Below are 15,332 nucleotides of genomic sequence, written 5' to 3' on the forward strand. Positions count from 1 at the left end.
GCAGGTTCCTTTGGAAAGTGAAGTCCATTTAAGTGAAATAGCACCAAAGAACCATAATTTCAGTAATCCTATGTATGATGCCATGGGGAATATGGAGGCAGCTGCTACAGACAATGCAGCACCCAAGGGTTTGTATGAAGTACCCTTGGACTCCAATGGTTCTAGTGTAAAGCCTCCTCCTGTATTAACATTTGGAAATGAAAGGGAGGCTCCGTCCCAATCTACTCCACCAGGAGTAACACCTCCTTTAGCAGTGCTCTCGCCGTCCGCTATGATGCACAAGACTTCTCCCAACCTTACCATCAGACAAAAAGAATTAACCCCGTCCAGTATTGACACGGGCAAGGACACTCAGCAGCTTGTAGTGGAAGATGACAATGACAACTCTGAATGCTAAGCTACTACAAGAAACTTGAACATTTTTATGAAAACTTTTAAGTGATGAATAATTGGCACTTGTTGATTGCTGCCAAGGTCAGGGTCAAGTTGCTCTGTGGGTTGGTATAATGTACCAGAATGCATAATAATGCACCTGAAGCTTTAGTAATGTTATGCCAACCACAAACTGAGTTTGCATACTTGTGGAAGAGATTTCCCTCCTGTCTACTTAATTGCCTTGGGGCACAAATGACAATATAACAACTACCACAGTAGGGTCAGCTGCTGGGGAGGAGTAGGCCATGCTGCTGCTCCTGTTTGCCCTTCCTGTCCCCATCCTTTCCCCCATCCCCGTCCAGGTATCCTTTCTCTTTCCTTCATAATGTCCTAGACTGATTCGCAGTCTTTGCCATCTCATCCTAATATTTCATGTTTTCACCCTTTGATAACTTGATTCCCAGTTTCCTGCCTCATTATTTGCCAAGCCTTAAAAAGACTTCAGCAAAGGCCTTCCCATAGTCTTACTGAATCATAACTAGTTTGTATTGTGCACAAATCTGTCAACCATCGCTGCTCTCTTGGCATTCCCTTTGCTGGTAGCTGTTGCAGAGCCATTATTCTGCTGGAGACTTCCTTTGCCAGGGTTTGTGCCCTTGGCAAGACCCTGAAGCAGCACAACAGTTTGTTCTCCAGCTTGTAACCAGAGCACATTTAGAGTCCTGCGATATAAAGATGTACATTATTCTATTTTTATACAAACATAAAAGCTGTTTGTATGTTTCCACCTGTGTAGTGTGCATTCATGCTTATTTATTGATTGTTAATTTGTTTTTAATTGGGGGCCCAAGGCCTTTACATGGTAAATGGTGAGAATGCTATTATTAATATGGATAACATTAAGACAGTTGTTTTTGCTTTGGGATTGATAAAGATTATTGCTGCACACAAATGGAAACCTAAACAGTATAGAACGCAGGAAATGTGCTATAGCACCACCTGCCCCAAGGCTGCATACAGCATGAACACCTTATGGTTGCCAGGTTGTATGGTGCCAAGACACTACAGCTCCATTTTCATTTTCATGTGATACCAAGCTATTCTGGCATCAGCATCACTTGGAACACAAATAGACTGACCTTTTTATTTTATTTTTATTGTGGTACCATGTGTTTGCCTGACTTCCAGAGAGCATGGCAGAGGACTTGTGGAGTTTTTAGGTGATATCTGCTTTGTCCAGACCAAAGCACATCACAGCCAGTGTGGAAGAGCTTGGACCAAACTGTAAATCATGTTAAGCTATATTACAGTTGTCCACCACAAACCCCTTACAATTTCTTGTTTATAACACCTCCTTCCACCATTGCTGCAGTTGGAACACTGCTGTCACACTATACACACAACTAGAACTTTGAGTACATTTTTCAAGTCCTGCTTGAGTGGCATCTGCTCCCCATATAAGACCGTGCAGAGTGTGTAGTGTTCCCTGTAGGCTATGATGTGGTGAGGTGTGCTCTGTGTTGTGAGCGTAACGCAGAAAGACGTGCCGTCCAAGGTGTTTGTATCTTTGCAAGGAGTGTGGTCTTTGTCTGTCTTGGGTTTTGATGTCATATCCTGTGTTTAGAAAATGTTTTCAATTTCTGAGATAAGTGGCCAGGGTCATATTGATACATGGATCCACAATTATGAATTCTGTTATAGAAGATTGGTTCACCTGTATGGGTTACAAAGCTACAAACATGCTCATGTGGAACTGGCTCGAGCCTGTACTGTAACCTAATTGATACTCTCAGACTCCAAGAAGATGAGGACCACCAGTTGACTCAAATATTCCATGTGGTGGGAGTGTCAGGCATCTTGTCCACGTACTTACCCGAACTTGCCCACCACCCTAAGCCAGCAGTCCTCTTGCAGATGAAGTTTTTAATTAGATTTTTACAGAAATGAAATGATAGGAAAGGCCACTTAGATGTTTTATTTTAACTATGAAAACTTAGTGTTTATAGAAATATTCCTGTACTTTCCTATCAGGAAATAGAATTATTATTGTAATCAAATCATATCATGGGACATATATTAGCAGTTACAGGAGTTGAAAAATTGTTGCTACTTTATTATTTTTGTCATTTTCATTATAATTATTTCATAATCACAATTGATATTTTATTATTGCAACTATTGTTATTATTGTTATTAAAGTAGTACATCCTGAAGATGATAAACCTAGGATCCAGCATCTGATAAGCGGGCAGATGTAGCCCCGGCTGGAATTCCGATGCTGCACATGAAACTCGATCACTGCTTTTACCAATGGAATAGTAGGCATTTTTAAAAAGCTTAGTGTATATAGATATGTATATATGAGCATAACTTGATTTTTTTTTACAAGTTTACCAGATGACAAACAGTTTAGCTTGATATCCAAGGCTAGTATATTGGTAGGTTAATGTAATAATTGTTTCTGCAGTGGTTTTAAAGCATTTCCTTCCACTCTAGGAATTAATATTCAGATAGATTTTAATTGAAGTACAGAGGTATAGTAGTGTTGAGTTCATTATTTCCATTGTTTCCAGCAGTGCAATAATAAATGTTTACATAGAATTTTTTTTTCTCTTGATTCCATAGTCTGTATGAAAACTGTCAAGGAAGCTTGGCTGCATATTTTTTATGTATTCATGAAAGTGTATGTCTACCACTATACCAACATGGTTCTTCCCTATTACAAGGGAGGTAGCCATCCAAGGCGTGCACCCATCCCACTTCCAGGTATATACATCCAATAACAATAATTGTTGCATAAAGTTTAACTTGCAGAAAACACACTGCCTTGGACCCTCCCAATACTCTAGAAAGAACATATACATATACCAAGGATTTTCCCCCTTACAAGGGAAGTAGCCAAAAAGGAAAAGGCATAAAATCATTCCCACCCATTCTATCCCTCAACACACTCCACATCCCACATCCCTCCACCCTCCCTCTTTTCTTAGCACCTCCTGGATGACGGGTCATCCCTGCACCTTGTCCACTGCCCTGGGTCAGAAGCAGTGTCGCAAGACACAGCACTTCCACAGCAAAGCCGCTTCATTAAATCGGCGACCCCCCCTCACAGTCAAACCCCCCCCCCCCCATTGCATAAAAGGAGAAGACGCGGAGAAAATCCCTTCGGGCTGCGTCAAATTTTGCTCACACATACTACCTCACCCCCCATACCTCCCGCCCATTCCACCTCATGCATCACAACATCATCCATATACATCATCTTTCTCTGGAAAGAAACTTGGGAATATTTGTAAGTTACCAGATTATAGGAGGAGGAGCAGAGCAGTCACAGGTGTTGGCTCTCCTTGTGTGAAAATGTGTAAGAAACCATTGAAATTTATCAATCTTGGGTTTGGTGTAAAGAGAGGGTCAGCTCCTTAGGTCTACACTTTCTGATGAAGGTGGAGACATTGGTAGATTTTGGAGATGGGCTGCAGAAAAATCTTTCTCTCAACCAATTTGCAGGAACACTTCTAGCAGGTACTGTCACCGATTCCAAAATCAATCAAGTAGTCATTTGCCCCAGTCTCTTGTAGGAGCCCCACAGGTCCCAGGTAACAAGCAACAGATACTTGATTAGTCCACAAGTCATTCAAGGAAGAAATATTGCACTGACTGGGTATGGCTAAGGTGGTGTGATGCATCTGGGGCAGGTTGTTTCTGTGGCCAGGCCTATTCTTTGTTGGAGTCATCATGGTGCTGGCTAGTGATTTGAGCAGATCTTGGGAGGGGTTTTTCTGTGGGGCTGAATGGATGTATCAAAGATCTGATAAGAAGGTCTTTACTTACAACTCATTTTTAGAACTATTTTGAAATCTTGTACTTTACCAAATGGCAAATCTAAGTGTTAATGCAGCATATAAAACTGCACTGTGAACTGCTTTCACCTTGGAGAACAATGGGGAAACCCAAGGATGTATACGATTCTGCTACACAAGTAGCAGAGAGAAGCAAAACTGAAAAAAGCAGGTATCCCGTACCTGTAATAAATCTCATCTCAAGATCCTGCAAGTTTCTTCACCTAATCACCGTACTAAGAAGAGAATAGCAGGTTCTTGAGCCAAAATTCACATCACTGTTTTGACATGGTTAACTAAAAAATCCCAATCTGGACATAATAGGACAATTTCTATCCATGCAATGTGAATATTTCCCCTTATGGGATTTCACACTTTCCTAAGGAAAAACAAGGGTGAGGTACAAGAAAATTCTTTCTTCTATGGCATATAGGGTGAGGGTGTGTGTTTTGAGGATGGTGTGCAACCCTCTAATATAGGCGTGCACAGGTGCCACACATCACTAAATAGAACATGCTTATTCTAGATTTTCCTATTTGCCTCTTCTCACCTTTACTTTCTTTTTTAGGAATGTCCCCTTTTGGGGCTACAGGTAGTAGGACTCCTAATCCCATCCCCCGTCCCTTTTTTGTCGCCTTTTATGACTCAAGTGGAAATACTTGGTGGCAGTATTCTTTTCCCCCACCACAGGGTAGGTAGACAAAAAAAGGAAATGAATATTCAGAGAAATGGTACAGGACAGTAACAAGGGGTTGGGGGACAGCATAACGGAGGGACAATTGTAGTATAAAAAGTATCATCATTTCCCCATGTACAGAGTTTTCCTCAATCACAGACAAAATGATGTGTGGCTCTGGTCTGTAGGGGGCCCCATATAGACCTTAAAGTATCAACTGCATGCTTTTTTGCCACAATAACATGCAGCCAATACCGCAGACGGGGGAGTGGAATATATGGGAAATGAAATGGGTGCGAGTGTTTTCTATGCCTTTTTCTTTTTGGCTACCCCCCATGTAAGGGGGAAAAAGCCTTTGGTATATGTATGTATGCCTCTCCTCACATATTCAACTCACTTTTATGTTGTATGAGGAATGCATACAAACATTTGTCAGCTACCTATCTGTTACCTGCTCAGTTCTAGTCGTGAGCATACTGGCACTACTTTTGGGTGCCATCTTCATCTGTGTGTCCTTTAGAGCTGGCATCAGCACAAAAAGTTGAGTCCTTTCACTTTGTATCCTAAGGTGATGGTGCAGAATTCTAAGATCTTGTCTTGGGGTATATCTGTGACTGACAACCTCCTTTAAGTGTATTTCTACTATATTTAGCAATTTTCATGTCATTCTGCTGACATACAACATGACACCAATCCATTTGAAGTATACTACGGCATACATGACACTGGACATAACATCTGAAAGAGGAAGACCATGTGCTTCTCAGGACCTGCTTTTATCTGGGGGTTGCCAAGACTGGAGCAATGAGTAGGGACTTCACATAGTGGGGAAGCAGGAGGGTGCATATTTAGGGGGGCAACAATTCTAGTCTGGACATGCCACCCACAAGGCTGACAAAATACACACAAATATACCAACAGCTTTTTTTTTCCCTTATAAGGGAGGTAGCCAAAAAACAAAGGTATAAAACCACTCCCACCCATTTCATCCCTATCACACTCCACTCCCCTCCACCCTCTTCCCTCCCTCTTATCTTGGCACCTCCTGGATGACGGGTCATCCCTGCATCTTGTCCACTGTCCTGGGTCAGAAGCAGTGTTACACACACAGTGTTACAAGCACATCCACAGCAAGGCCACCTCATTATATCGGTGACCCCCCTCACTGTCCCCTCATGCAGAAAAGGAGAAGACGGGAAGAAATCCCTTTGGGCTTCGTCAAATTTTTCTCACACATACTCCCTCACCCCCCATCCCCCACCAATTCCACCTCATGGATCACATCATCTATATACAACCATTCTCCATTCATCCCTGTCTTCTGTCCTCTCCCGTCCTTCCTCAATAGATATTCCCCTCTTCCCCAAAGCCCCTTTTACCCCATCCATCCATTATCCTAGGTCACCCCCTCATGTTCACTCCTTCCACACTTCTTTTACTAGTCTTTCTTCACTCATTCTTACCATGTGTCCAAACCATCCCAATACTCTTTCATCCACCCTATCTCTCAACTCCCTTTCCACCCCTGTTCTCCTCCTCACCTCATTTCTCACTCTATCCAGCCTAGTAACCCCTATCATACTTCTCAGACACCATCTCAAACTCGTTCAAACTCCATGTTTCTGCCCCATACAATGCTGTTGGCACAATCACTCCTTCATATAGTCTCCTCTTAGCATCCATTCGCAAATGTCTTGTTTCTCATTACACTTTTTAATCCACTAAGGCATTTACTCGCTCTTCTCAATCTATATTCTACCTCCACCTCCACTCCTCCATTTCCAGCCACATTCGCACCCAATCCCTCCTCCGATCCTGCTACAAGCGCAATGTCGTCTACAAACAACAGTTGGGTTATCTCCCACTTTTCTCCATTTTCTTTAACCATCTCCAATCCCTGACCCACTACCCTTGTATTTACCTCTAGCACCACCCCATCCATGTATAAATTGAACAGCCAGGGTGACATAATGCATCCCTGACAAAGTCCCACCTTTACCTCAAACCACTCACACACTCCATTTCTAATCCTGACATCCTCTACTACCCTTGTAAAAACTCTTGACAGCTCCTAAAAGCTTTCCTCCTATCCCATATATCTGCAATACCTCTCACAGTGCCTTCCTGTCTACCTTGTCACAAGCCTTTTCCAAAACCATAAAAGGCCAAAAAACATCCTTACCTTGTCCTATAGCTTTCTCACATACGTCTTATCACAAAAATCTGATCTATGCAACCTCTACCTGCCCTAAACCCACACTGTTCCTCACCAATTACTCCCTCTGTTCCTTTCCTAATCCTCTCAATCAAAATCCTCCCATAAGCCTTCCCAACTACACTTAAACTAACCCCTCTGAAACTACTATACTCACACTTGTCCCTATTTCCCTTGTAAAGTGGAACTATACAGGCACTCCTCCAGTCCTCTGGTACTCTACCCTCACTTAAACATTAAATAACCTCACCAGCCAGTCCACCATCAATGTACCTCCTTTTTTCAGACATTCTGCATGACATCCATCCAAACCTGGTGCCTTACCTGCTCTCATCATAACTGCCTTCACTTCATCCATCCTTATTCTCCATTTTCTTAGCACTTCCCACAAAAACAACCTTTCCCGCCCAAAATACTCTACCCATCTTGCTCTTACTGCCTTCTCTTCCATTATCTTTCCATCTGCACCTTTTCTTCTATACTTGATTCGCCTCCTCTTCCTCTCAATTTCTTTCCAAAATGTCTTTTTATTACTTTCAAAATTTTCTGTCATACTCTTCCCCCATTTCACACTTGCTCTCCCCTTTGCCTCCTTTATTTTATGCTTTACTTCTCTTTTCTTTGTACCCCTCATATGACTCCCTCATCCCTCTCCCATGTGTACTTATGCTTAACTTTCTTCCAAAACATCATCTCTCTCATAATCATCATCTCTCATCTCTATCATCAACTCTCTAGACTTATCTCCACCATCAACTCTTCACTCTGCTTCTTTCCTGGAACTCCACATTTCCCAACCACTCTGTTTATTGGTTCATTTCCTATCCTAGCATTAAGGTCTCCCAAAACTACTACATTGACATTTCTCCCTAATCCCTCTATGCACTCGTTTAAATCTACCCAAAAAGCCTCCCTTTTTTCTACACACTTCTCACTACCAGGCCCTTATGCATTTACATAAACCCACATCTCCTTTCCCAGTTTCACCTTCATCCACATTACCCTTGAAGAAACCTCCTTCCACTCCACTACATGTTTACCCATCTCTTCACTTAGTAGTATAGCCACCCCTTCTCTCCTTCATTCTCTCTTCACTCCCAAGAACCTCCCAACTACACTTGCCCCTCCCTCTCAACTTGGCACTCAAAGCCAACACATCCATCTTTATTCTCACAAACATACTGGCAATCTCCCCTTTTACTCTCATCTGTACTACATCCACGCACATTAAAAGGCCCAAACCTTAGGGTACTGGTTGGAAAACTCCTAGACCCTCTTATACCTTTACTTTTTTTAGGATTGTACCCTGTGGGGCTACAGGGAGAAATAGTACAGGACAGTTGCAGTATAATAAAAGTGTCATTTCTCTGTGAAAAGAGTCCTCTTCTATCACAGACAAAATGATGTATGGCTCTGGTTCAAACTTCCCTTCCATTGTTTAACAATGACATTCTTCCACTTAGTTACATGATGTTATGGACTTGGAGTTTAAGAGAAGGAGAAAGGATAAATTTAAGTGCAAGGTGAAATGAACGAGAAGTATGGTAAGAGATTGGATAGAGTGAGAAACAAAGGGTTGAGGAGGAGAGCAGGAGTGGAAAAAGATATATCAGATAGGGCTGATGAAAAACTGGGATGGTTTGAACACATGGAAAGAATGAGTGATGAAAGATTAGCAAAAGAGGTGTGGATGGCAGAGGTGGAGAGAATGAACTTCAGGGAATGACCTAGGATGAGATGGATGAATGGGATGAAAGGGGCATTGAGCAAGAGGGAAATGCCTGAGCAAGGAGGGAGAAGGCAGAAGATAGGGTTGAGGTGAAAATGATTGTGTATGGTTGATACTGTTGTGCAAAGGAGGGATGAGGGAAGGGGGTGCTCATGTGAATGCTGTTTTGATTCACCCTGAAGGGATTTCTGCCCATCTTTTTCTGTATGAGAGGACAGGGTGGGGGTGGGGGGTTGCAGATTAAGTGAAGTGGATTGGCTGTAGATGTAGTGTCCTGCTGCATTGCATTTGACCCAGGGCAATTAGCAAATGCAGGGATAACCTTTCATCCATGAAGAGCCGAGATGGAAGGGTGGTGGAGGGGAGTGAAATGTGACAATAGTTACATGCCTCTGACATAGCTACCTCCCATATAAGGGAAAAAAAAACTCTTGGTATATAGATGGATAGGTGATCCCTGGAGACCCAAGTCACAACCCACAAAGATGGCAGTGTAGGGCCAGTGGGATAAGGAGCACAACAGTTCAGAAGAAGTCTAAATAACTGAGCAGCCCTTTTGAGGATCTACTTTGCTCATCTCGCATATGGAAGAAACTAAGGTCAACCTGACTAGGGAGCCCAGCAAGGTCACCCAAATTTAGTATGAATAATACTGTAATGTGTACATACATTTATACCAAAATGCCTTTTCCCTCATATAACAAGGGTAACAGTGTCAAAGTATACATCCCCTCTTCACCCATCCCACATCCATCTAGATCTTTTATTGTCCCTTCTATCATATCCCCTATTGGATGAAAAGTCATCCCTGTCCTTCACCCCAGTGCATGCATCAGACACAATGCAGCAAGATACAACATCTCTATGGCAGGGCCTGATGCTCAAAGGGGGTTCACCCCCACTGCTTCATTACATGGTAACCTCCCCCAACACACACACAGACCGGTCTCACTAACAAGCACAATAGCAAAAATTTGTGAAAGAGTGATAAAAAACAGATGGGTTAAGTACCTGGAAGAAAAATCTATACTGAACCCAAATCAATTTGGATTTAGACAAGGGAGATCCTGTACAACAAATCTGATTTGCTTTTACTCAAGATTAGTAGACATAATAGAAGAAAGAGATGGATGGGCAGACTGTGCTTTTCTGGACCTGCAAAAGGCATTCGATAAGGTACCTCATAGGAAACTAAATAAGATAGAGTCAAAAGGTGGCATCAGAGGAAAATTATTGGAATGGATGAAAGACTTTCTGATTGGGAGGAAAATGAGAGTTGTAATTAGAGAAAAATTCTCCAACTGGGAAGAAGTAAAAAGCGGGGTCCCGCAAGGATCAGTACTGGCCCCGATCATGTTTGCTTTATACATTAATGACATGAATGAAGGCGTGGAGTGCTATATAATTTTTTTTGCAGATGATGCAAAATTACTGAAGAAGGTAAAAACGGAAGAGGACTGCAACTCATTGCAACAAGATCTGGACACAATATGGAATTGGACTCAAAAGTGGGAAGTAAAATTCAATATTAAGAAATGCAGCATAATGGAATTTGGAGAGAGTAAAAATAGAATATCAAAAGATTACAGAATTGGGGAAGAAAAAAAGAAATAAAACAAACTATGAAAAAGATCTTGGAGTGATGATTGGAAAGGACATGAAACCAGATAAGCATATAAACAAGATGTTCGGAGAAACCTACAACTTATTGAGAGCAATCAAAGTGGCATTTACCTATATGGACGAAGAAATGATAAGGAAAATACTTACTACACTAATAAGACCAAAACTTGGGTATGCAGCATCCCTTTGGACACCCAGTACCAAAAAGAATATTAAGAAACTAGAAAGATTACAAAGAGCGACAACAAAACTAGCACCGACACTCGCCGAACTAACATATGAGCAAAGCCTATCCAAATTGAACCTACCAACTCTGGAACAAAGAAGAGAAAGAGGAGATTTGCTAACTATCTACAGAATAATGAAAGGAATGGAAGTTTTAGACAGGAACGACCTATTAATGTGGGACAACGGTAAAACAAGACACGGAAAAAAATTGAAAAAGGATAGTTATAGAAAAAACTTGAAAAGGAACAGTTTCCCACACAGAGCGATAAATACACGGAACAAATTAGACAACAAAACAGTATGTGCCTACACTATACAAGATTTTAAGATAAAACTTGATGCGGAGAGATACAAAGACGGGTCACCAAGAGCATAGCTCCCCTCCCGTATATTATAACTAGGTAAATAAATACACACACACACACACGTCGGTCAAAGTGACAACGAATTTTGGAACTCCAGAGAATACTGCAAATTTCAAGGATCACAACAACAAGGAAGTACCTGTGTTGTATTAATAGGGAAGGGGAAAGCTCATGGTGTAGTGGGAAGGTGAAGAAAAAGAAGGGGAGGGATTACTGAGGAAAATGGAAGGAAATGAGGAAGGGGACGAATGGGCCCAGGATCTTAGGAGAGGCGTAAACAAATGGGGGGCAGAATATACAGACTAACAACAAGGAAGCAGAGGTGTGAAGAGCAGAAATATAGATAATAGCAGCACAATGGAAAGAGATAACTGCTTTTATGGATTTAAAGAAGGAGGAGGGGACAACCTCCCCCGACTAGTAAATTTAGAGAAACTAAAATAAATGAACGAAGAATGGAAGGTTAGGTTTGACTGATTAACTTTAGTTGATAAACTGGAAGAACTAAAAAAGACAGTTGAGAGAAGTAAAGGAAGAGAATGAGGAATTAAAGAGGAATAATAAAGAAAAAGATTCCATAACAAAAAAAGTAAGAGGTTGGAAAAAGGTTCAGGAGAATAACAAAATTGAATATAGAGATATGGTGAAACAACAGATGAAGGAACAAACTGAAGGCACAGTTATTAAAGTGATGAGAGAGGAGAATATAGTAAGAGACTTAGCAGATAAAAAGAAATGTGTAATTATATTAGGGAAGGAAGAGAAGTATAATTAAATAGGAATACAAGAATAAAGGAGGAAAAGGAAAAAGTAAATAGTATATTCGAAGTAGTTCAAGAAGATGAACCAGAAATAGGGAAACAAATAGAAGAAATGTATAGGCTCAGGAAATTCAATACTGATAAGACCCGACCAATTAAGGTTAAATTCAGGTCACAAACAACAGCAGAGAATATCTTAGCAAAAACAGGGAAACTAGCAGACAGTGAGCAATTTAAACAGGTATGGATAAAAAGAGAAATGAATAAAGATGAGAAAGCAAAAAGACTAGAAGCTAAGGAAAAAAAACAAGAAAAGAATAGAGACAGAAAAAGAGAAATTCTATTGGAGAGTAGTGAATATGAAAGTGAGGAAATGGTTCATAGCAGAGAAAAGAGAAAAACGGAAGGGAAACGGAAAACACAATGGAAGTAGCAGAAAATTAAGTGTCTTACACAAATAAAGATGTAACAGGCTTTAATGAACTGAATGAGTACCTGAAGGAAAAAGAACCGGACATAATGGGAATTGTAGAGACAAAACTGAAAGGTCCACTACCACCCAGTGTACGACATGGTGCATATAATTGTTGGATTAGAAACAGAGGTAAAACAAGGGGGTGGAGTCATGTTCCTGACTAAGAAGGATATAACTGTGAGGAATGCCACATATGCAAAGAATAGTGTAGAGATGATTACAATGGAAGTGAAGGATAAGAAGAGCAGGAAGTTTGTAGTAAATTATGTGCCTCCTAAAACGGCTTCATGGGAAGAGAGAGAACACAAAAATATGTTAGATGACACCAGGATATCACTAAGTAAGATAATGGAAGATGGAGGATGAATAATTATAATGGGTGACTTTAATTGTAAAGAAATCTGCTGGGAAGAGATGACAGTGAAGGGTGGAGATGACCTATGGGGAAATGTATTACTTGATATGATTATTGAACATACAATGATGCAATGGATACAAGAGAATACTAGGTATAGAAATGAGGAAGAACCATCAAGACTGGACCTAATAATCACATCAGAACCCGAAATAGTGGACAAGATCGAATATAAAACACCAATAAGTAAAAGTGACCACATATTGGTTGAGCTGGAACTAAATGAGGAAAAATGCATGAGAAAAAAAAAATGAACAATATAGAATGGGAAGATTGATGTATGAATTTTTTTTTGACAAAATGAAAGAATTCTTTCAAAAAGCTGGCTGGGAAAGAATACACAAGGAGGAAACAACAGTACAAGAGAAATGGAGTATTTTGACAAATGTATAAAGGAGTGGAAAAGTATGTGCTAAGACAAAAGCAAGAAAAAGGATATGTAAAATGCAGGTACAACAAAAAATGTACGGCATTAAAAGACAAAAGGGATAAAGCTTGGATAAAATGGAAAAAAGACAAAACCTGAAAAATGGAAAATATACACTATTTATAGAAATGAACATGAACAAGTGAGCAGAGAAGAAAAGATTAAATATGAGAAAGATATACAAAAATGTAAAGATCAACCAAAATTATTCTACAGATTTGTAAACAACAAACTGAAAAGCAAACAAGAATTAGAGAAACTATGACAAGGAGTTGAAAACACAGAAGAAATAGAAATGGCAGAAATTATGAATAAGCATTTTAAATCGGTGTTTACAAGGGAGAACATACAACCTAGAGATATCGAATGGGAGGAGAGAGTTCCCCCTATGAAAGAGATAGAAGTATCAAGAAGTGAAATAATGAAACACTTGAGTAATCTCAATGTCAGAAAATTGCATGGACCGGATGAAATGGCAAACTGGATTTTGAAAGAATGCAGGAATGAACTAACAGACACAATACATAGCCTAATAAACAGTTCATTGAAAGAGGGAAAAGTTCCAGAAGATTGCAAAAGAGCAAATACTGTACCTATATGAGGCCCCGCATGGAGAAGTGTTCCATGCGACACAATGGCCGGTTATGAGTTACGCACATATAACACTATTTTGGCCCTTCTACTTCAATCCGAGCATGTCGGAAAGGACAAAACGTGACCTGCAATATGGTCGAAACGCTCCTAAAACAAAGTGGTAAAACCTCACGCTCGCTCGGCCGGCGCAAAATAGTGTTATATGTGCGTAACTCGAAACCGGCCATTGTGTTGCATGGGACACTTCTCCATGCGGGGCCTCATATATAAAGGGGGAACAAGGAAGACCCTTCTAACTATAGACTGGTCTCTCTTACAAGTACAATAGCTAAAATCTGTGAAAGAATGATCAAAACTAGATGGGTAAAACATTTGGAGAAAAAAACAACAACGTACTATGACCAAGACAACTTGGATTTAGACAAGGACAATCATGTGTCACAAACGTAACGTGTTTCTATTCAAGGCTAATAGATGTAATACAAGAAAGAGATGGATGGGCTGATTGTGCATTTCTAGACCTGAAAAAAGCTTTTAATAAGGTGCCACATAAGAAGTAGCTTAAGAAATTAGAAACTGCAGGAGGAATACAGGACAAACTACTGAAGTGGATGGAAGACTTCTTGCATGAAAGAAAAATGAGTGGTGATAAGAGAAACACAAATTGGGATGAAGTGACAAGTGGTGTTCCACAAGGAACAGTTTTGGCTCCAATAATGTTTGCTATATATATTAATGATATGGATGAAGGAATTGAAAGTTATACGAGCTTCTTTGTGGATGATGCAAAATTGTTGAAAAAAGTGAACACTGAAGAAGCTTGTGAGTCACTACAGAGTGATCTCAATAAAGTATGGGAATGGAGTAGGAAGTGGGAAATGGAATTCAATATCAAGAAGTATAGTATAATGGAATTTGGAATTACCAAAAAAAAAAAGAATAGTGGGATCATATAAATTGGGAGAAGAAATAAAAAGTAGAAAATGAGAAGGACCTGGGAGTCATTATGAATAATATGTCCCCTGAGAAGCATATAAACAAGATTTTTGGAGAAACTTATAATTTAATACAATCAAGGTGGCTTTTACATACCTGGACGAAGAAATGGTGAAGAAATACTAGTTACCTTGATAAGACCAAGATTGGAATATGCAGCAACGATGTGGTCACCAAGTACAAAAAAATGTATAACAAAACTTGAAAGAATACAAAGAGCAATTACAAAATTAGTGCCAACACTCTCAGAACTATCATATGAAGAGAGACTAACAAAACTTGAACTACAGACATTAGAACAAAGAAGAGAGAGAGGAGACTTGATAACTATTTATAGAATCATGAAAGGCATAGGAACTATTGATAGTAGAAATACAAGACACGGAAAAGAAAATCAAGAAAGACAGTCATAGAAGGGATCTGAAAAAGAACAGAGTAATAGACATCTGGAACAAGTTGGACGAAACAGTGGTGTGTGCAAAAAAATTCATGAATTTAAAAAAGTTTAGATAAAATGAGATATGAAGACGGGACACCACGAGCATAGCTCCCCTTCCTGTAAAATACAACTAGGTAAAACTAGGTAAATACTCACCCACTTGAGAATTTACAGG

The 15,332-nt window shown here is 40.1% G+C and overlaps 1 protein-coding gene across 3 annotated transcripts in view; it reads left to right on the forward strand.

Moving 5' to 3' along the window:
• The window catches only part of mgl (low-density lipoprotein receptor-related protein megalin), a 509,881-nt gene extending 506,905 nt beyond the window's left edge, over nucleotides 1–2,976 (forward strand). For all 3 annotated transcript variants that reach the window (XM_076204914.1, XM_076204826.1, XM_076204998.1), the window contains exon 56: nucleotides 5–2,976. In XM_076204914.1, coding sequence (XP_076061029.1) covers nucleotides 5–397 — 393 coding nt within the window. In that variant the 3' untranslated portion in view covers nucleotides 398–2,976. The remainder of the gene's footprint in view (nucleotides 1–4) is intronic.
• The last annotated feature ends 12,356 nt before the right edge of the window (nucleotides 2,977–15,332 follow it).

The sequence above is a fragment of the Oratosquilla oratoria genome, chromosome 1 (assembly GCF_046742065.1).
Source record: "Oratosquilla oratoria isolate Oo_2021 chromosome 1, ASM4674206v1, whole genome shotgun sequence".
NCBI classification, from domain to species: domain Eukaryota; kingdom Metazoa; phylum Arthropoda; class Malacostraca; order Stomatopoda; family Squillidae; genus Oratosquilla; species Oratosquilla oratoria.